Source organism: Aedes albopictus, chromosome 2 (genome assembly GCF_035046485.1).
Source record: "Aedes albopictus strain Foshan chromosome 2, AalbF5, whole genome shotgun sequence".
In the NCBI taxonomy this organism is placed as follows: Eukaryota; Metazoa; Arthropoda; class Insecta; order Diptera; family Culicidae; genus Aedes; species Aedes albopictus.
Genome location: NC_085137.1, coordinates 225,803,372 through 225,827,390, shown reverse-complemented (window position 1 = coordinate 225,827,390; position 24,019 = coordinate 225,803,372). Strand labels below are relative to the sequence as shown.

The window sequence follows — 24,019 nt, the reverse complement described above, 5'->3', positions numbered from 1 at the left end:
CCGGAAGTACTGATGATGACACACAGCAAAAAAATTCTTGTGATATCACATTACTTCCGCTGCACATCACTCGCGTCGTAAAAATGATGTACAAATTACATCCTTTCCACACAGCAAATTAAGCGCCGTAGCTTGAAAGTGAGTCTAGCAATCGCTAGAACCGGAACGATAGATGATTCATATATAAGTAAAATATTGGCATGGATTCGTACACTGATCCGCTGATTGTGAGGCATATCCCTTGCCTCTCGGCTATTTCACCTAATTACAAGGAAGGTGATAAATATGATACTGGTTCTTAAGTATCCGCTGGAATGGGTTTGTTGACACTTTCCGGTGCCAACCAGGGTGCATGGTGAGTGTGATAATTGTTGGAAAACGATGTATCCGAGTGAGATTACGTTCGAAAATGGATACATCACCAGAAATTACGCGCCTGGATATTACAAAATTATTTGCTGTGCAAGGACGCATTTTACGCGCAGCTCGAACGCAAGTACGATCGCTGCCCAAGCCACGAGGTCAAGATCATCATAGGAGATTTGAACGCTCAGGTAGGCCAGGAGGAGGAATTCAGACCGACGATTGGTAAGTTCAGCGCCCACCAGCAGACGAACGAAAACGGCCTACGACTCATTGGTTTCGCCGCCTCCAAAAATATGGCCATACGTAGCACCTTTTTCCAACACAGCCTCTCATATCGTTACACCTGGATATCACCACAGCAGACGGAATCTCAAATCGACCACGTTCTGATTGACGGACGGCACTTCTCCGACATTATCGAAGTCAGGACCTATCGTGGCGCCAACATCGACTCCGACCACTATCTGGTGATGGTCAAACTGCGCCCAAAACTCTCCGTCATCAACAATGTACGGTACCGGCGACCGCCACGGTACAACCTAGAGCGACTGAAGCAATCGGATGTCGCCTCAGCATACGGGCAGAATCTCGAAGCCGCGTTGCCAGACGAGGGCGAGCTCGATGAGGCCCCTCTAGAGGACTGCTGGAGTACAGGGAAAGCAGCCATCAACGACGCAGCAGAGAGCACCATCGGGTACGTGGAACGGAATCGACGGAACGAATGGTTTGACGAAGAGTGCAGAACGGTTTTGGAGGAGAAGAACGCTGCGAGGGCGGTAATGCTGCAGCAAGGGACTCGACAGAACGTGGAACGTTACAAACAGAAGCGGAAACAGCAGACCCGCCTCTTTCGGGAGAAAAAGCGCCGCCTGGAAGAAGCGGAGTGTGAAGAAATGGAACTACTGTGCCGTTCCCAAGAAACACGGAAGTTCTACCAGAGGCTCAACGCATCCCGCAACGGCAGGAATAAAGACGGAGGCCTCTTGACGGACGGACGTGAGGTGATCGAAAGGTGGAAGCAGCACTTCGATCAGCACCTGAACGGCGTGCCCAAGCAGCACACAAGTTGCAAAGGAGTGTCGACAGCGCAAGTTTTGACGTAGGACTACGTCTCTGTTTTCTATACCCGGTGTCATTTCAAAATTTATGAAACCAAGAGCGTTACGTTTGAGTGAAAGATTTTAAACGCTCACAGTACCTTTCCCACTGAACGAAATGATAAACAAATCCCGTTATCCGAGAGATGAAACTCCCGCGTTCAATTTGTAATATTCGGTGAACCTAAAAATCATTGATAAATAGTTAAAAAGTTGTTTTAAAGTTAGACATTGAAATCGCTGAAATCTATAAATATGGGTAGCGGACAAATTTTCTCGTTCAGTATACCAACGCTCTCTGATTGGTGCGCATCGTGGGGGCAACTACGATGCAGGAAGGAATGCGATCATGCGAGAGCTGATCGTCAGTTCCATTTCGACCACCGTCGAGGTGACACGTCGAGCTGGGCAGCGGCACATCGACTCAGCGACGACAATTGGCTATTGTACTGATAGCACCAGGAATCTCATTCACGGCAGCAAACGGCGGGCCAGTTTTCGATTGCGTCTAGCGTTGAGCGCGGAGAAAACCAACACGAATTGCGTGGCATTGTAAATTCATCAAAATCGTCCATTATTCAAACGGTTCTTTTCAGGACCATCGAAAAAGATTTCTCAAGAGTTAATTGGATGAATTCCCACCCTCGATCGAGAAAGGTGAACCTAGTACAAAGCAAGGACAGAGCGGCGTTTCTCAGCAAAAGCAAAGCCGGTCATTAATCGCATGCACGGCAGCAAGCGGCGGGCCAGTTTTCGGTGGCGTTCAGCATTTAGTGCGGAGAAAACAAACACGCATAGTGGCATAGTGAATTCATTTAATTTTCCTCCTAATTTAAGGACCATCGAAAATGATTTTTCAAGAGCTGTGAATCGGATAATTCCATTCCAACGAACGGGAAAAGTGTAGTACAACCGAAAAGTGAATGATTTTGAATGCTTGGTGACTCAGCCAGCAACAATTATGACGTCTAATTGTTCCACCCGGACTTTGGCAACGCATTATCATATCCGGACCATTTTGCGTGAAAAATGTTTCAATTCTAACATTTTCCAAATTAAAATGATCTAAATCATCTAATATTTTTGTTACATTATCCGTTCAATGGAAATTTTCTCATTTCTCGGTTGATTAATCGTTTGATGCATCTGGAGCATAAGGGGCGGGTCATGCAAACGAAATTAACTGAAAAGCCAGCCGAATGGGAGGAGCTTCATCTGCCAATCTAGGGGTATAAAAGCAGTGTTCTCTGTTTTCTTTCGTCATTTTCGTTGGATCAGTCAAGGAGGTTGGAGGTGGATGTCACCTCCAGCAAGGCAGCAGCACAACAACCCAGCGACTACTCTCGGATATCGTGCTGATGATAGCACTTGGAATCGCATCCATGGCAGCGGCAGTGGGCCAATTTTCGACGGCGTCCAGCATTCTCCGCACTCCGCAGCGAAAACCAACACGCATTGCATGGCATTTTGAATGCATCAAAATCGTCCATTATTCAAACCGGTCCTTTTCAGGACCATCGAAAATGATTCCTCAAGAGTTAATTGGATAATTTCCAACATCGATCGAGATGTAGTGCAACCAAAAAGCAAAAGACAGAGCATCGTTGCCAGCAATAGTGAAACTGGTCATTATTGTAATCCACGGCGGTCCAGTTTTCGGTGGCGTTTATCATTCAGCACGGAGAAAACCAGCACGCATTGCGTGACATGGTGAATTCATGCCATTTCGTTCCTAAAATCGTCAATTAATCAAACGGTCTTGTTCAGGACCACCGTTAATTATTCCTTAAGAGTTTGTGAATCAGCTAATTTCATTCCATCGAACGAGAAAAGTGTGGTGCAATTGAGAAGTGAAAGATTGAATACTTGGTGGCCCAGCAATAATGATGAAACCGGTCACTAATGGCCTAATGGTTCCACCCGGAATTTAACAACGCATTATTCTATCCGAACTATTTTGCGTGAAACATTGTTTAATTAAAATTAAGTTTAAACATTTTTCAAAAATGTTCGAAGGTGAATATATGACGAAGCCACACCTAGAATTTTCTAGAGCACAAATCTGAAGAACCGAATGTCGGTTTGCGCTTAAAAGTTGATCGTTTGGTTACCCGCTGGTGGTTTGCTCATTTCTCGGCTGGTTAGTTGCTTGATGCGTCTGGAGCATTCGGGGCGGGTCATGCAAACGAAATAAACTGGAAAGCCAGCCAAATGGGAGGAGCCTAATCTACTAATCAAGGGGAATAAAAGCAGTGACCTCTGTTTTCTTCCGTCATTTTCGTTGAATCAGTCAAAGGGAATGGATGTCACCTCCGCAGCTGCGCACCAATCCTGCGATGACTCTCGGCTATTTAGCTGATAGAACCAGGAATCTCTAGAATCTGGAACCAGGAATCTCAGGCTATATGGAACAGGGCCCATATAACCGAGGCGGTAAACGCACGGGTATTCAGCATGACCATGCTGAGGGTAACGGGTTCGATTCCCGGTCGGTCCAGGATCTTTTCGTAAAGGAAATTTCCTTGACTTCCTTCGTGCCTGCCACACGATATGCACATGCAAAATGGTCATTGGCAGAGGAAGCTCTCAGTTAATTACTTTGGAAGTGCTCATAGAACACTAAGCTGAGAAGCAGGCTTTGTCCCAGTGAGGACGTTACGCCAAGAAGAAGAAGAAGAAGAACCAGGAATCTCATCCACGGCAGTAAGCGATGGCAGTTTTCGATGGCTTCCAGCATTCAGTGCGGATAATTTTCAATTGTCTTGCCGAAATCTCCTGTTATTTAAAAGGTTCTTTTCAGGACCAGTGAAAATTATTCCTCCAGAGTTATGAATCGGATAATTAAAAGCGACAGACTGAAAACTTAGCAACAGTATAGCCGGCCTCTAATTGTTGTTCGCGTAACTATACAACGTATTGTTGAATCTAGCAATTGAGTTGTGTCAAATACACATGGCTACGGTGGCTCCATCTGTTAATTTCATAGCGGCAATTTTAGTTATTTTAATGATTGTTACGATCGCAATATGATGTTTGGGAAGCTATGGCTTAACGCCTTTCAATATTATAATCATTCTTTCCTTTCGACGAAAATTCTTTCAAACAACGGTTGAACATTTATCTTCAAAATAAAATAATACTCAACCCTCAAGTGAGGCGCCGTCCACAAATTACGTAACGCTCTAGGGGGAGGGGGGGAGTATGGTCGAGCGTTACGGCCCATACAAAAATTTCCGGGTTTTCATACAAAACAGCGTTATGGAGGGGGGAGGGGGGGTCGAAAATTGTCGATTTTAGCGTTACGTAATAAATGGACGCTGCCTGATGGCCAACCGCGCGAGTTACGGAAGGTTTAACTAATTAACATCTTATGAATGCGTTCAGTGAAATGGATCACATAGGTAACAACTTTAATCAACACATCACTCCGCCGATTTGAATTTTGCCAGCATACATTGTGTAGGCCTTTTATCGTCGGTTTCCTGCAATAGGGGCACAACTCAAAAAATGTGAATTTTCAGAATATGCGTTTGAAATTTGGCAATCATGAAGCACCTCCTGCAAATTCACTTATTTCTCTCATCATTTGACAAAAGTAAACAAATTTTGATTGTTGTATCATTGAAAGGGGCTGAAGGACTATCTGTTTCATGAATTTTTGACAACTATTTTTCAACGACTATTGAAAAAATTGACTGATTTTGAGTTGTGCCCTTACTGCGGAAAATTGGTGAAAATGCCCAAATCTCGAGTTTCTCATCGAATTTTGGAACGGGTCTTTGTGAGATGAAATTTTACATAGTTTTTCATCATTTGCCATCAAAATCTCAAAAATGACATATTTTGAGTTGTGCCCCTATTGCAGGAAACCGACGTTATGTGATAAATTCGTTATGCATTTATTTACGAAGGTCGGACAACAATGACACGAAAAATCAGCTGATTTAAGACTTCAAATTAAAGGGCCCATTTCAATATATAAAAGTCGGAACCTCATTCCAGCCTTTGTCCTACGTCAACAATGCGGTTATGTCTCAGACATTACCCACCCCTAGTTTTTTGGTTGGACACGGGTCATTTTCAAGTTATTCTGCCTTTGAGTTAGAATTACATGAATGTAGCTCCTGTGCAACCAAAAACCTGCGCTGTCGATACTCCTTTGTAACTTGTGTGCTGCTTGGGTGGAGAACGTAGGCACGGGAGCCCACGGCAACGGAAGAAACGACGATGCCAGTGCAGCGGAGTACGGAAATGAACCAATTTCCACGCTGAGGGAAGTTAAGGATGCCATTCACCAGCTCAAAACCAACAAAGCAGCTGGTAAGACGGATGGTATCGCAGCTGAACTCATCAAGATGGGCCAAGAAAAGTTGGCCACCTGTCTGCATTGGCTGATAGTCAGGATCATGGAAACCGAACAGCTACCGGAGGAGTGGAAGGCAGGGGTAATCTGCCCCATTCACAAGAAAGGCGACCATTTGGAATGTGAGAACTTCAGGGCGATCACTGTTTTGAATGCTGCCTACAAAGTGCTATCCCAGATCATCTTCCGTCTGTCACCTAAAACGAATAAGTTCGTGGGAAGTTATCAGGCTGGCTTCATCGACGTCCGGTCAACAACGGACTAGATCTTTACCGTTCGGCAAATCCTCCAGAAATGCCGTGATACCAGGTCCCAACGCATCACCTGTTCATCGACTTCAAAACGGCATATGGCAGTATCGACCGCGCAGAGCTATGGAGAATCATGGACGAAAACGGCTTTCCTGGGAAGCTGACTAGACTGATTAAAGCAACGATGGACGGTGTGCAAAACTCCGTAAGGGTTTCGGGTGAACTATCCAGTTCATTCGAATCTCGCCGGGGACTGCGACAAGGTGACGGACTCTCTGGACTCGCTCTGGAAGGTGTGATGCGACGAGCCGGGCTCAACAGCCGGGGAACGATTTTCACAAAATCCGGTCAATTTGTGTGCTTTGCGGACGACATGGACATTATCGCTAGAACATTTGGAACGGTGGCAGAGCTGTACACCCGCCTGAAACGCGAAGCAGCAAAGGTCGAACTGGTGGTGAATGCCTCAAAAACAAAGTACATGCTGGTAGGCGGAACCGAAAACGACCGGATCCGTCTGGGTAGTAATGTTACGATAGACGGGGATACTTTCGAGGTGGTGGAGGAATTCGTCTACCTCGGATCCTTACTGACGGCTGACAACAACGTGAGCCGTGAAATTCGGAGGCGCATCATCAGCGGAAGTCGGGCCTACTACGGGCTCCAGAAGAAACTGCGGTCAAAAAAGATTCACCCCCGCACCAAATGTACCATGCACAAGACGTTAATAAGACCGGTGGTTCTCTACGGACACGAGACATGGACGATGCTCGAGGAGGACTTGCAAGCACTCGGAGTTTTCGAGCGACGGGTGCTAAGGACGATCTTCGGCGGCATGCAGGAGAACGGTGTGTGGCGGAGAAGGATGAACCACGAGCTCGCTGCACTTTACGGCGAACCCAGCATCCAGAAAGTGGCCAAAGCCAGAAGGATACGATGGGCAGGGCATGATGCAAGAATGCCGAACAACAACCCTGCAAAGTTGGTGTTTGCTAATCATCCGGTTGGTACAAGAAGGCGTGGAGCGCAGAGAGCACGATGGGCGGACCAGGTGGAGCGTGATCTGGCGAGTGTTAGGCGTGACCGACGTTGGAGAGCTGCAGCTGCAAATCGAGTATTATGGCGGCAAACTGTTGATTCAGTATTATCATGAATTTGATGTTAACTAAATAAATGAAATGAAATGGAAGAGTTTCTTTTTTTTATCTGTATTAACGAGATTTTCAGCCCTAGGCTAGTTCATCTCGGGACCCACGCTTTACTTCCCTTCCGAAGGAAGAACTCACATGTTGCGAGTTTGTCGGGAGTGGGATTCGATCCCAGGTCCTCGGCGTGATAGTCAAGTGTTCTAACCATCACACCAGGTCCGCTCCACAGGAAGAGTTTCTTGAACAAATTCCAAAGAAAATAAGTTAAATAATCTTTCAATGACTTTTAGAAAGAATCGGTGAAGTTATTCTTGGGGGATTTCTGAAGGAATCCTAGAAGAAAACCCCAATGAAATTTCCGAAAAATCACACAATGCTGATCTTCTTAGTTGAGTTTGGGAAATTTCAGAAATATTTTTTTCGTTGTTCATTGATGTTGCATTGGAAATCCTTTGCGTCTTAAAAAAAAAAGGATGATTGATGACTGCACTAACGTCAATTCTACAGATTAACCGTAGTAAGAAGTTGAGGACAATTTGATCCAGGGAAGCACGCTGAATGTTTACTACTCTAGCGTGGTCATCTAAACATCCTCGGAGAGTTAATATATTGCCTTCATTCCACATGAAATTCATTATGTGTAACAAAAATCAATTATTATACAACTGATACTTCCGGTGTTTGGCAATATTTGGAATATTTTTGCTTCATAATTGTACCTTATCGAAGTCATGCATTTAAAGTATGTTTACTATTTCACAATATTGTCATAAATACTGGTGTTGATATTGAAATCAAATTCTGGTCCAATAGCCTTTGTTGACCGCACCGTCTGGAGCCAGCAATTGCACTAATATATCAAAGAACTGCCGGAATTCCTCTGTCACATAGCAGAGAGAAAACCACATGAAAGCAATATGGTAGGTACGCAAATTCCACTTTGCCCATCGTCACTTCATGGTTGGCCGTGCACTCGTTTTTCTTCACCCTGTTCAGTCCTTTTGCATTCCAGAGCGCATTTCCCCCATTCCTTGTAACGCTTTTACACACGCTAACGTCACTGGAGACGGGAGGGACGGATGGGCGGACGGTTGATGTACTTGAAGGCATCCGAAGAGAGTGTTCGTCCGTGTGCTAACTAGCTGGTGAACAGCGTAAAAGCATCAAACCTTTTCAAACGAGTCGATATGTTTTTCTTCAGATGCATTGGAAATTCGTATATCTGGAGAGGGTAAGACATGGTCGCATAGATCCTAGCCATGTCGGATGAGTGGATGGATAAATTTCGTTGAATATATGATGCAAATAAGGACATAAAATATGAAAAAGAATGAATGGAAGTTCTACTGTACTGTTCCGCTAGGAAAGAATTGCCCCACATAGCGACGAGGACAGCGACGACACGGGGTGAGAACCTCTGGGGGCACACTAAATGGTTGACCTCGTTTTCCGACCATTCTTCGAGGCGAAGTTTACTCGAAAGACTGTCCTATGCCTGAACTTCTTGGAAGAAAATCTCTAGAAAAGAAGCACCATCCACCAAGAACGACAAGCACTTGAGCGAGCATTCTTGGCCCTCTGTGCGCTGTGATATGCATCAGCATCACATTACACATATTACATACAGCACAAGCTCTATAGCGACTCCGGAACGGATAAGTTCTCAAGCGGAAAGGGAAATTCGAATTTCGAGAAACAGGGCTGTATAATGGACGCCTAATCATAACGTTTCTAGTAAGTATTCAATCTCTTCGTTTAATGGAATGGAAAAACATTAATTCTGCTGCCATGTTGACTCAAAGTTCATTTTTGTTTTGATTACTTGGAAAGATATGTCTTTTTACATAAAAGGGCCACTAATATACCCATGTTTGTATATCAAAGTTTGACCATCGTAGACGGTTTAGCACCGGAATGCATTTCGAAGTGAATACGGTTATCAGTTAGAACAGCATTCGTACAAGATCAGAAGAATTCCAGAAATGAAAACATTTATATGAAACAATTCAAGGGAATTTCACAAATAATTATGTGAGTTTGTTTTTCGAAATTGATTAAAAGAATAATAGATGGACTTACATACAATATTTGTGGAAACATTATGTGATAGTTTGTAGCTATACGAATAGAAAACTTTAATCAATTAGAAGCCATCGAATGTTGCTAATTGACGAATTGAGAAATGAATTTGTGAAACAAATCGTGTTCTGGTGGGATTCGAACCCACGACTCCGTATTCGCTAGACCAGCGTTTCTCAAACTATGGGTCGCGACCCATTGATGGGTTGCGGGCTAATTTTTGGTGGGTCGCGAAGTCTTTATTAACTTATGTCGAATGTTATTGCTAAATTCTAGCCATTTTGTAATTAAAAAAAACTCCCTTGGAGAAAACCATTTCAGGGAGAGTTATTTCTAGAATTTCGGTTGGTTTCTTCTTAAATCTATTTAAAATTTTGCATTATAAGCATGTTTGGAGTATATTGAATATTGAAACTACAGTCTGCGTTCTGAAATCGATTCTAAAACTATGAGTTTTCAACCGCCAGTTTTAAGATTAGGGTACAATTTTAAATTTTACTTGTGTTCTGGAAAAAACGAGTTCGGGTTGTTGCTTGCAGTTAGCATTTTCTTTTGGACTTACACGCCAGTTTCAGCGGTTAAAATATATAAAAAAGTAGAAATTCCAATTTCAGTAAAGCGAAACTTCTGTCAAAATCAGATGAATGTTAATTATCAGAACTTTAAGTGATTTCAATAAAAATTGAGATAAAATAAATTTGCATTGAGGATATTATGAAAAAATTCAATAGAACTTATCTATAATTCTTGATGTTCATCCACTAACTATGAATTTCTGTAACATTTTCAGCCGATATTTAATTTTAAAGTTCTACAGGAGCGTAAAATTGCCACTAATCTGAAGCCAGACTGGTAAAATTTATTACAAACTTGCAATCTCATCTCAAGGTTTTAAGACTAAGAGTTAACTGATGCTGCAAACTTGGGCGCCTTAACCTTTCTTGAACTTAAAAAAAACTAAAAGAGCATTATAAATAAATATTTTTTTTAGTTTGAGGGCTACGTAACGTAAGTTTATCACAACCTATGAAAGATATAAAATGGCAGCCAACATTTGCAAAAAATGAAGACTTATTTTATTAATTTACATGCTGGTGGGTCGCCAAACTCATTGAAAATCAAAAGTGGGTAGCAAACTCAAAAAGTTTGAGAACCCCTGCGCTAGACTGGCGCTTTAACCAACTAACACATTTTTCGACACAGCTTGAAAACAGTTTTTTTTTGTAAAACCTCTTCGAGAGCGGTCCATTTAGCTGGGAGATGCTCTTAAAGAGGTGATCAAGAGGTTTTGATGTATGATTCTGTTTTATTGGAAGTTGGTTACGAAAATCTCTTATAGAGCACAATAAAACTTAAAAGAGGACGAGTAACTTTTTCGTAAATTTCACTCCAATTTTGTCAATTTCTCACTCACGCTAGTATTTGTAAAGTCTGGCTTTTGGAATTAAGCAAAACTTAAGCCGTAAAAATCGATAATTAAATAATTTGATTACTTAAAATGTTACTTGAGCCCAAATAACAATTCCATTGTTGGTTAGTTTTGTTTGATTATTATTATGGTTTATAGCATTCTCAAAGCTATTCATAAAACCAAAATTCAAGAGTAAACAAAACTCTTAACCTCTCTCAAATATAGCTATATCAAATCAAAACTCTTTAAAATGAGATATGTATTATCGTTTTAAACTAGCACGAGAAAATATGGAACGTAATAACGTAGTAATATGGGACGTCTTGAAATCCTTCCGAAACGTTTTGAAAGCACCATGAAACTCATCTGAGACCTTATTACAGCCCTAGAATTCCTCCGTACTCTCCTGCAATGCCCTGAAACTCCTTAAAATGCCTTTGATTACCAAACGCTTATGAAATCCCCCTAAACCTCCGGCTGAACCGAAATCCAGAGCAGCCCCCTAAAGCCCCTCTGAAACATTCTTAAATGCCCTGGAATGCTTTGGAACACATTGGGACGCAAGATAAAACGCATTGAAACGTCTTGAAGCGCTTCTGAAATCTCCCTAAAACCCCAAGGAAGTGACTTGAGAACCCGTGTAGCCCCTCAAACCCCTCAGAAACCTTCTGGAATGCCCTGAAACGCCTTGAAACGCCTCGAAACGCCCTGACACGCTTATGAAATTTCCCCCTTACCCGAGCAGAAGGGCATACCTTACAAATACCATGCAAAGAGCAACATGTGATCTTATACCTAAAATTGTTATTGCTGCGTTATTCTACGGAATTTTATGAGATCAGCACAATAACTGTTGGAGGTATTTGAGGAGAGTTTGGTATTGTTGTGGTATTTGTTGGTTGGTAGCATAGAAAATAATCGAAGAACAAGATTTGCTATTACATCATGAAGTCATCGAACAAATGAAATATTTAATAACAAGAAATGTTATTGATTTGTTATTCAATAACTATGAGATGACAAATACGGCACTTGAAATTTTAGGTATGCATTCATTATTGAAATAATAAGACTTATTGTTTTCTAGGTGTTATTTATACTAAACTTTGGTATTCGTTGTTGTTATTTTGCCTCTTATTACCACCTAATAGAGGGCATATCAAGGTATGGTAGTATTTAAGATAAATATCTTGATATGTTATTCACTTGTTATTTTCTTCTGCTCGGGAAAACTCTCATGGGACTTACCCGAGAGCTTCTACATGCATACATACATTTATTTGTTCAACATCATTAAGACAAGACATAATCAACAATAGTACGCCACAATACTCGGTTTGTGGCTGCCGCTCTCCATCCTCGGTCGCGCCCAATGCTCGCCAAGTCACGCTCCACCTGGTCCGCCCATTGTGCTCTCTGCGCTCCACGCCTCCTTGTGCCAACCGGATCAGTTGCAAAAACCAGCTTTGCCGGGTTGTTGTCCGGCATTCTTGCAACATGCCCTGCCCACCGTATCCTTCCGGCTTTGGCCACCTTCTGGATGCCGTAAAGTGCAGCGAGCTCGTGGTTCATCCTTCTCCGCCACACACCGTTCTCCTGCACACCGCCGAAGATCGTTCTTAGCACGCGTCGCTCGAAAACTCCGAGTGCTTGTAGGTCCTCCTCGAGCATGGTCCATGTCTCGTGCCCGTAGAGGATCACCGGTCTTATTAGCGTTTTGTACATGGTGCATTTGGTGCGTGGGTGAATCTTTTTTGACCGCAGTTTCTTCTGGAGCCCGTAGAAGGCCCGACTTCCGCTGATAATGCGCCTCCGAATTTCACGGCTCACGTTATTGTCAGCCGTCAGTAAGGATCCGAGGTAGACGAATTCCTCCACCACCTCGAAGGTATCCCCGTCTATCGTAACATTACTACCCAGACGGATCCGGTCGTTTTCGGTTCCGCCTACCAGCATGTACTTTGTTTTTGAGGCATTCACCACCAGTTCGACCTTTGCTGCTTCGCGTTTCAGGCGGGTGTACAGCTCTGCCACCGTTCCAAATGTTCTAGCGATAATGTCCATGTCGTCCGCAAAGCACACAAATTAACCGGATTTTGTGAAAATCGTTCCCCGGCTGTTGAGTCCGGCTTGTCGCATCACAGCTTCCAAAGCGATGTTGAAAAGCAGGCATGAGAGTCCATCACCTTGTCGAAGTCCCCGGCGAGATTCGAATTAACTGGATAGTTCAACCCAAAACCCTTACGCAGTTTTGCACACCGTCCTTCGTTGCTTCAATCAATCTAGTCAGCTTCCCAGGAAAGCCGTTTTCGTCCATGATTCACCACAGCTCTGCGCGGTTGATACTGTCGTATGCCGCTTTGAAGTCGATGAACAGGTGATGCGTTGGGACCTGGTATTCACGGCATTTCTGTAGGATTTGCCGTACGGTAAAGATCTGGTCCGTTGTCGACCGGCCGTCGATGAAGCCAGCTTGATAACTTCCCACGAACTCATTCGTTTTAGGTGACAGATGACGGAAGATAATCTGGGATAGCACTTTGTAGACAGCATTCAAAATAGTGATCGCCCTGAAGTTCTCACATTCCAAATGGTAGCCTTTCTTGTGAATGCGGCAGATTACCCCTTCCTTCCACTCCACCGGTAGCTGTTCGGTTTCCCAGATCCTGACTATCAGCCGATGCAGACAAGTGGCCAACTTTTCTGGGCCCATCTTGATGAGTTCAGCTGCGATATTATCCTTACCAGCTGCTTTGACTCCGTGTTTCTTGGGAACGGCACAACAGTTCCATTTTTTTTTCGTACTCCGCTGCTTCCAGACGGCGCTTTTCTCCCGAATGAGACGGGTCTGCTGTTTCCGCTTCTGTTTGTAACGTTCCACGTTCTGTCGAGTCCCTTGCTGCAGCATTACCGCCCTCGCTGCGTTCTTCTCCTCCAAAACCGTTCTGCACTCTTCGTCGAACCATTCGTTCCGTCGATTCCGTTCCACGTACCCGATGGCGCTCTCTGTTGCGTCGTTGATGGCTGCTTTCACTGTACTCCAGCAGTCCTCCAGAGGGGCCTCATCGAGCTCGCCCTCGTCTGGCAACGCGGCTTCGAGATTCTGCGCGTATGCTGAGCCGACATCCGATTGCTTCAGTCGCTCTAGGTTGTGCCGTGGCGGTCGCCGGTACCGTACATTGTTGATGACAGAGAGTTTTGGACGCAGTTTGACCATCACTAGATTGTGGTCGGAGTCGATGTTGGCGCCACGACAGGTCCTGACGTCGATAATGTTTCCGTCCATCAATTAGAAAATGGTCGATTTGAGATTCCGTCTGCTGTGGTGATCTCCAGGTGTAACGATAAGGGAGGCTGTGTTGGAAAAAGGGGCTACGTATGGCCATATTTTTGGAGGCGGCGAAATCAATGAGTCGTAGGCCGTTTTCGTTCGTCTGCTGGTGGGCGCTGAACTTACCAATCGTCGGTCTGAATTCCTCCTCCTGGTCTACCTGGGCATTCAAATCTCCTATGATGATCTTGACGTCGTGGCTTGGGCAGCGATCGTACTCGCGTTCGATCTGCGCGTAAAATGCGTCCTTGTCATCATCAGTACTTCCGGAGTGTGGGCTGTGTACGTTTATTATGCTGAAGTTGAAGAATCGGCCCTTGATCCTCAACCTGCACATTCTTTCGTCGATCGGCCACCAACCGATCACGCGCCTCTACATATCACCCTTCACTGTGAAAGCTGTTCCCAGCTCGCGTGTGTTGCCGCAGCTTTGGTACATGGTATGATTACCTATAAACGTTCGCACCATGGATCCTGTCCAACACACCTTCTGCAGCGCTACGATGCCGAACCCGCGGTCCTTCAGTAAATCGGCGAGTATGCGGGTGCTCCCAATGAAGTTGAGAGATCGGCAGTTCCACGTACCGAGTTTCCAATCGCAAGTCCGTTTTGTTCACTGGGGTCGTTGCCGTTGGTCTCGGTTCGTATTATTCAGTTGCTGATTTTCCGCTTCAATGGTTTTTTACGGCTGGCTCGTAGGGCCTGACACCAACTCCCTACTTTCTGGAGGACCATAGTGCACAGTTGAGCTTAGAGTCCTTCCCTGGCACTCGGACGTAGATCAGCCGCCCCTAACATGGGGATCAGACGCTGTTGTGAGCCGCTCCTCCTGGAGAAAAGACGCTCAGGTTTGCCGAAGCAAAACCCTCCTTCCCTGTCAGCCTACGACCAAAGTTCCCACCGGGGTTGGTTACCCGATCTTCCCTAAGGTTGCTCATGGTTTCCGGCCGGTACCGCGTGGAGGTAGGGATAGGAGTTGCTGGGCAGAGGCTAGTGGATAACAATGGGATCTTAATTGCGCAGCATACCCAGCCTTTACCGTGCCACCCGAGAGCTTCTGCAGCTCCTAAAAACTTCCATCTGGATTTTTTTTGAACACCCCGAGAAGGTTTGGTACGCATTGAATGTATCATCTTGAAATGCTTCAGAAGTCCTCCCTGAATCCTGAATCCTTCTGAAATGCTCTAGAACGCCTAAAATCCCGCCTAAAACGGCAATGAAGCCGGATCTCCAGTTAGCATAGTGGTTAAGGCTATGGATCGCCAATCCGGAGACGGCGGGTTCGAAATTTCGGCGAAAATTTTCTCGACTTCCTGGGCATAGTGTATCATTGTACTTGCCTCACAATATACAAATTCATGCAATGGCAGGCAAAGAAAGCCCTTCAATTAATAACTGTGGAAGTGCTCAAAGAACGCTAAGTTGAAGCGAGGCAGGCCAAGTCCCAGTGGGGACGTCGAGCCATAAAGAAGAAGAAGGCAATGGAGCTGACCTGACAGCCATGGGAGCCCCTTAAAATCAATCTGAAACATTTTGAAAGGCTCTGAAGCGCCTTGAAACACTTTAAGCCTGACATTAGAGCCTGTGCAGCCCACTAAGACCCCTCTAAAACACTCTGAAAACCCCTAATAACCTTCTGAAAGCAGTCCCGATTTATAACCTTAATGGAGGTTCCAATGTTTACAATTTTCTGGATGAGAGAGGTTGGTCTGGCGGATTCTGGGGAGAGCGTGCCCCCCTGGCTCTCTTATTACATTGCCAATGATATAGACGTGTGTTACTTGATTGAACAAATCGAAAGGAAAACAACTTTTTGTAATGGTTCAATTATCCATCCGATTTCCTTACCCTTGGGGTAAAAGAACCATTCTTTTCGCGGTAGTTAACTAATTAACGCTGAAAGCAATATCATGAACTAACTGAAGCACTCGTTGCTGCAGTTAACCAACGAAATGAAAAGAACGATTCAGTTTAGAATACCATTCTGATTCGAAAAATCTAGAAGAAAGCCTTCATCCCTGATCTATCCGTATGTTGCATCCAACTAGGAACCATAGTGTTTAACACCACCTCACCCTGACAACTATGTACGGTCTTTGCATATACCATCCAATAAATTCCCCACTCGAGCTTATTGTCTGATAAGCACACTACCAAACTACTAGCACATTGAGTTTGTCAGAGTGCCATGCAGTGAGTTGTAATATCGAAGATCCAAGTCTATTATTGTAGCAAAACTCAATCATGGGCCCTACCTGACCCCATCCATGCCCGCCCGTTACACCAACTCGGATCCCTTGCGCGCCAGTGAGCAAATTCTGCTCAGCAAAGCATCAATTCCAGCGCACGTCGGGGAATCATTCTAATGAGCAGTAGCGTATGATACCATTTCTAGAATCGGGCCAGTTCGTCAGTCGATCGGGGCTTCTGGATGATGGAGGCTGCCCGGTCGGCCCGGTGTGGTTTGGGAGTTGTGGGAGCAGGCCCCCCTCACGGTCGGGATGATAATTTAGGCAAAATTAAATTTGGAAATAATTTATTGCCCTTCGAGATGTTAATAGTCAAGTGCCATTTCAGAGCGCTGCCGGACGGTCGTCGTAGTCGTCTTTTGTGCAAAGGGGGTAAGGCGCGAAAGAGTGCGAAAAGGTTCTCGAGTTGAAGTGGAGCAATCAAGCTCTTTCGGAGCGCTTCCAGACGGGGACGAGCAGGACTCCACCAAAGCAACATCAGTTCGGCGTGTTGTGCCAGTGGCGGCACATCCGTTTTTTTTTCGGGTAAATTGCTCTTTTGGGAGTGTTTGACTCGAGGAAGAAGCGGAGGAAGGTCTAAGGACTAATTTGAATATAGATTTGATTTTGTTTGACTTTCCAGCTTGCCATGTCACTCTTTTGCCTTTCTCGAGTGGTGGGGATGTAAAGTTTTTGCTACTGGCCGGGAGATTGATGCATTGAGCGATTAGCTAGGGTGGCGGAGGTTTCACAGCAAAGGGATAAGCAAATTGGACGTCGCTGATCGTCTTGTAAAAGACTTGTTTAACATATTGGCATCGGATCGGAGGACTGAGGGAGACATTCTTTTGGGACAAGCAATTTACTAGTCTATTACAAGTTGCATGTGATACACGTTGAAATCTGTGACATTTCGTTGAATAAGAAAAAAAATAGTATTAATAACTTTATTATTATTAAAATTATCTTTATTATCGAGATTTTCAGCCAGGGGCTGGTTCATCTCCTAATAATAACTTTAGAACTTAAAGCTTTTTCGTCAATCTTTAAGTATTTAGCTGTATTTTTTTAATGCTCACTTCATTTGAAAACGCACATTACTGGTATTATTTGTAGCATTTGACACAAAACACCAATTGCTTTCAATTACCACAACTTACCTGACATTTGCCCTGGATACACATGTCCAAGCTGCCCGGTCGGCACCTGGTTCCGTCTTGGACACGATTGGAAAGTTGTACTATTACACTAGGTTCATCGTCCCCCACCACCGGTGGGAACGATTCGCTGGCTGATGCCGAATCCGGCATGTCCTCCAGCAGGTGTTGAGGTCGACCCCTGGAAAATAATAACAAGTGAAAATGGTAGGGTTACATTTCATTTATTTGATGTTACACAAAAAGTAAACTAGAAATATCCGTAGACGTAATACTCTGCCGGAAGTGCGGAGTGGAAGGCCACATCACCACGGAGTGCAACGCTGCACCAAAATGCCATATTATCACGGTGAACAAGGACGGGCCCCACCCCCACCACCTCTGCGTCATTATTGGTATGGTGCCTATCGGCATCCGTATCAGTGAGGACATGGAGTGCTTCGAAATGTGCGGCACAAGAGGCATACGCAGGACTGCCAGGATGGCCCCTATGGTCAAATGGCAGCGCGCGTGGGGCAGTTCCACCAAAGGAAGGTGGACCCATAGGTTGATACCGAGGGTAGATAGTTGGATCAATAGGCGCCATGGGGAAGTTACATTCCACCTGACTCAGGTCCTTACAGGTCATGGTTGCTTCCGACAGTATCTACACCGTTTCGGGCATGCGGATTCTCCCGAATGCTCAGTGTGCAATGGTTTAGAGGAAACGGCGGAACACGTTTTGTTCGTGTGCCCGCGTTTTTGCACAATGCGTGACCGCATGCTTGCCACATGCGGGGAGGACACAACTCCGGACAACTTGGTCCAGAGGATGTATAGGGATGAGGTTAGCTGGAATGCCGTTTTAACGGCTATCACCCACATCGTCTGGGAGCTACAGAGGAGGTGGCGCGAGGACTCAGAGAATGGCTAGTCCAGATGCAGTACAAGAGGTGGTCCAGGGGTTCGAAGTCGGCTTCGTAGGTCATACCGGTGCCCTGCGGTCGAGATCGACCCTTACAGCGATTAAGTGGCCGTGGAGAGGAAGTCCCGGTAGCGGTGCTGTCGTGGCGTCGGTTTACTGGGTTGGATCCGAACCCGCGGTTGGAAAGGGGTCCCCGGCAAGGGTCGGGGTAGGTGAGACCCTGCTGTCTGCAACCTTCGGGTGCAGCTGATAGGGCCTGGAGAGTAGTGATACCCTTGCCTTCAGCAGGTCAGATCGGGTTGCACGTGGGCATCAGTTCTTGATGTCTGCCAAGCAGTTGGGCGCGGGCGGGGTTGACCCTGCCCGCCTTCCGAGGACAAAGGGAGTGGTGAGGACCACTCGGGCAACTGGCTAAGCGCCAGCATGCTACCGTGATGGACTCTCCAAAGCGAGTCATCGATGTTCGTTGCTGTAGGCTACGCAGCTATCCTTGAGGGTGCGATGTGCACTAGTTCCTCTCTGAAGCAATGCCTTCTTGGTGGTTCCGGAGAGACGAAGGGTTTGGCAACCATATTAATGTGTTTTAGTGGGTCGAGAAGAGAGTAGTTCTGGCCTTTACTACTGTTGTAGAATACGGCCTTAACCCCACTCTACCCCAACCTTCCTGTTAGGGTGTTTGTTGAGCAGATTTATCCCCCTATGGTTTAGAAGAAAAAAAAACCCACAACCAGGTGTCCCATAGATCTCGTCTATGCTGGTTTCGCTATAAAGCACATTAGCGGAATTAAGTCCCGTGGCCATCACAGTGCAAACTTAAACGCCTGGGTGGCTAACGCGGGAGGCTGGGCTCTACTCTAGCTATGCCTAGACTAAACGTTGATGTCGCGAACGTAGGTGACAAAAATAATCTACAGTAGAAACGGTACAGAGTCCATCATTGAAGGCAGCAGGGACAGGAGTCCAGGGGCTTGACGAACCAATCCCCCCCTCTCCTGCGAGCCAGAAGGCACCGGAAGGTGACCACGCATCGGGGCATACGGATTGCTCAAGCGGAATAAGCCTAGGCGTGGCGGGATGCAGCCAGTGGGCTCTGCTGGGCCTTTTCAGAAATTGTTCACATTCGGAAGCAGCTCTGTACAAGTGATACGACACCGCTTCCAAAGTGTCACAGCCCAGCTAGGAGTGCCTCGGGCCCATCAAGAACGACGCCAGTAAGTTTCTGATTACGGTATACTGGCCTTGCTTTGTGATTGGTAACTGAAACGGTACACGCTTAGGTAACTACGCACAAGTGAGCTGGTAGTGACGGTATTCTTTTCTCTTAGTAAGGTCAGGTGACACTGATTCAAAACAGCAGATAGGTTAATGTCGGCGCTGTCTTTCGTCCCATAAAACCATGGCGTGGTCTTAAAGTACGTTCCTGACTTAAGCAACTAACTGGGTGGAAGCAGGTTCAGATAAAAACTGAGCCCAGTCCCTATAAGGCCTCCCTGCTTGCATAGATAACCACCAGGATCATTGGCGACTGCTTTATTTGCAGTGAGGGATAACGGCTCTAAGGGGATCCAACAGAAATGACGACTACTAAATCCATAAACAACAACAATGTGATCGAGAGCGGAGAGGCAGAGGGAACGGCATTGAACCCGTTCGCGAGAGGAGGACTGGTGAGATCGCCACTAAGAGGAGCTGGTGTACCCACCAGCGCGCAGGCGGCAAGAGGTTCAACGGAGGAGCAGGAGGTGGCACAGTACTGTCCAAGGAAGCGCAGATGACTGGGGCGGATCTCAAGCGAGCGCTGAACCGCAACAGGAGTGGCCTACCAAAGATGTTGGTAGATGCCGAACAGCTGGACGAGCTATTTGACTACACGAGCGGGCGGACTACCATCAGCAAGGATCTGAAATAGGGCCTGCTGAAGTTCCGCAAACGCAGAAGAAATATGAGCGGATTGCGGCTGATGCCAACCGGGAGGAGCGATTCACTCGAACCAACAACTTTCTCTTTGCTGGCAAAGCGACGATGCAACATGAAACCATTTAGCTCGCCGGGGCCGTAGCGAAGCGGTCGAACCGCCCTATGGCTCGAGCTTCATGGTCGAAACCTGTCGAGGAGACGCGGCACGAGAGGCACCAAAATGTATGATTTGCACGACAAACAAGGGTCACACAACGGGCGGGCCTAAATGTCCAGGCACGCGATGAGGTCGAACTAATGCAGGTTACACAGCTAAACCTGGGCACTGTGAAGCCGCACAACAGTTGCTGTGGCAGTCAGCCTCGGAGTCAAGCACAGACAGCGCCCTACTATCGGACCCATATCGCATCCTTCCCAATAACGGGGACTTGGATAGCGGCGATCTGTACAACCGGTCGTTTTCCGGTTCAGGAAATAATTTCCACGTTGCAAGAGGGCTTCCCACTAGCGAAGATCAACGGGATATACTACTGCAGTTGTTATGCCCCTCCCAGGTGGCCGATAGGCCAGTTCTCGTATATGCTGGATTCGCTATCAAGCGCCACTAGTGCTTGGGCGAATTGAGTCTCGTGGCCATCGGTGGAGACTTCAACGCGGGGTAGCCGCTTGACTGGAGCCCGGGTCTAAACCCTAGCTCGAACTGGAGGATCGACGATGGATACACGCACACCGATTATCTGGCGATTCGATACAGAGTGGAACACAGAGGAGATCGCCACAAATGAAGATCTTCGATCGTCATCGACAATGACTGCCCTCGTGCTTCTATAGGCCGAAATTTGTGGAGTGATTGCTTATGGAGGGTAACACCGACGATCTATCCAGCGATGGGCTAGTCGGAACCCTAAGCCGTGCATGCGACGCCACAATGCCTTGACGATCCCTACCCAGAAATGGACGCAAACCGGTATACTGGTGGTGTACAGAATACGCAGAACTCCGCGCATCCTGCTTAAGAACTAGAAGGAGGATGCAAAAAACTCGCACCGATCAGGATAGGATGGAACGCGGTGAGGCCTACAGGGCAGCTGAACCAGTACGCAAAAAAAAATGATTAAGGCGCGTAAGCAAGCGTGCTTCGAAAATCTCTGCCATGCAGTCAACACGACCCCTTCGGGTCATCGTCAAATCGAAGGGCGCGTCAGCACCTTCAAAACGATCCCGCGAGATGCTGCAGATGATCGTTGAAACGTTGTTCCTGTTTCAAGATTCAAAAGCCATGGGCCTTCACCTTCTATGGCCAAACCAGTCAAAACGAGGTCGCCCCGGTGACGGACCACGAGCTTATCGCAATAGCGAGGTCACTTAAGTTGAGCAAAGCACCGGGTCCGAACGGTATCCCGACAGTAGCCATCAATACGGCCATCGAGGCCTGTATTGTTCAGATGGCGTCCTGACATGTTCAGAATGACTAGACTATGCTCATGTGCCTAGACAGAGGCGAGTTTCCGGAGAGGTGGTTTACTGCCCTAACCCAAGAAGCTACCTGGCGACCCGTCGGCATACCTATCTATCTGCCCTCTGGACACCGCAGAGAAACTGTTAAAACGGATCATTCTGTCGAGGCTGATATTCTATATCGAGAAACCCGATGGCTCCTGCCTCTCGGATAACTAGTTCGGCTTCCGGAAGCGTCAATCAACGGTGGGCGCTGTAATTTAACCGAAATGACCAAGATAGCGTTCCAAAAGGAGCAAACAGGATTGCGCTATTGCGCGGTCATCACACTGGACGTGAAGGATGCGTTCGACAGCGTCAGGTGGGCCGCCATCGATTGTGCCATACACAACCTAGGAGTCCCGGTTAGCCTATGCCGGATACTGGAGAACTACTTCCTAAATAAGGTGCTAATGTATGATACCGAGGAAGGCGAGAAAAGCTACAAGATCATCGCAAGGGTACCTCAGGGGTCCATCCATCCATCCATCCGCGGCGTATGATGCCGTATCGAGGCTTAAACTTCCACCGGGCGTGAAGCTGGTCGGCCTTGCCGATGATATTATCCTCGTAAAATACGGCAAGTTCATAGAGGAAGTGGAACTGCTAGCAACGCACGCAGTTTTCATAGTAAAGGACTGGATGAGGTCGGCACAGTTGGCACTCGCGCACCACAAAACGGAGGTGGTGGTAGTAAACAACCGCAAGTCTGAACAACAGGCAGTGGTCACCACTGGCGGATGCACGATCAACTCTAAGCGATATGGCGCCGCTGCGTGGTCGAGTGCGCCAGTGGTCAACCAAAACGTGAAGCGACTGGAGTGTACCCACACCCAAGTAACAATTTTAATTTTATCAAAGTTTTTTAGCGATTCAAAAATCCTATACATAAAACCATTGATGCCGACTTGAAAATGCTCTCGAGTTCTTATATGCCTCAATAAGCCCACGTTCTGGCTAGTTGGCCCAGTCTTATTGGGGTCTACATGACTTCGTATGCAAACCGGCTTAGGATTTCGGGTTGTATCATAGTTTTATCAACCATCTAAATAAAACCATCTTCTGACTTGTCAAATAATTGTTTTGATTATTTTTCACTCTCAATGTTCGATCGTCTGAATAAATTATGCTTGATTGTTTATCCAGCCATCAATTGGAAAGATGCAGATATGAAATTCTGATTTGTTTTCCTATTTAATACGTGTCAGGAGACATGCCACGGAAAATTTGTGGTGAATGTGACTGTGATAATGACAAAAACTAAGTGCGCCACACAAACTATGCTTAATTTGGAAGTTAAATGCATTTTATTTACTCGGTGGAATTGGGTGCAAAATTGTTTTTTTCAACACAGCGGAGTTTTAAAGACATTATGTAATTTTTCTGACAAAATAAAATGACAGAAACGTGTTGTATGGTTTAATTTGATCTTCAGCTGTACGTGAAATCATAAAATTGAGTAATGATTTTTCTGTATTTACATAAATTATCCCGACTAGGCGACATATTTTTCTGATAAAACTCTGTGTTCCTGATGATTCCTCCAATAGGGCTAACCCTCCTGAGGCGGTCATAACTGAGCTCATGATAGAACTAGCGGTTTTATCCCAGCATTTTTTTGGTTTATTTTACGGCTACGAAATCTTTTGTTGGTTTTATGCATTGCCTCACAGTTTTGTGTATTTGTTTACAAAAAAAAAAGCTTTCCGACAACAACCGTAAATGCAAGTTTTATCGAAATGGCATATAATTAGTAACAAAACCAATTCATGACCACTTGCAAGTCTTTAAATGACGATGTTTATAGCAGAAGTTATATGATAGTTTTATGGAACGCCAAAGGTTCAAAGTAAAAAACTACCACATAAAACTAATTTAGAACAGCTAGCTTTTTCACATGCTCATATAAAACCAGGATAAAACATGAATAAACCTTCAAGGCATGCTGATTGTTACTTGGGCAGGCTGATGTGCCTTAGGGTGGTCAGTGCATACCCCACGGTCTCAAAGGACGCGGTATGTGCGCTTGTGGGAATGATGTCCATATCACCTGGGTGACAGAAGACGAAGAGTGCTTCGAGTGCCGTGGCATAAGAGGCGCTAGACGGATGGTCAGAACATCGTCTTTTTTGAAGTGACAGAGGGAATGAGATTTCTCCGTGGATGTTAAAGAAGACCGACTCCCAACTAAACGCTCAGCGTTGACGTCAAGCTAAGGTGTAGCCATCAAAAGTTAGGTTTAAGTTCTAGTGATTCTAGTTAAATTCATA

At 45.8% G+C, this 24,019-nt stretch overlaps 1 protein-coding gene across 4 annotated transcripts in view; it reads right to left on the bottom strand.

The window, feature by feature from the left end:
- Nucleotides 1-24,019, bottom strand: part of LOC109401394 (protein madd-4) — a 902,383-nt gene that overhangs the window by 151,938 nt on the left and 726,426 nt on the right. For all 4 annotated transcript variants that reach the window (XM_062851209.1, XM_062851210.1, XM_062851211.1 and 1 more), the window contains exon 6: nt 17,435-17,612. In XM_062851209.1, coding sequence (XP_062707193.1) covers nt 17,435-17,612 — 178 coding nt within the window. The remainder of the gene's footprint in view (nt 1-17,434; nt 17,613-24,019) is intronic.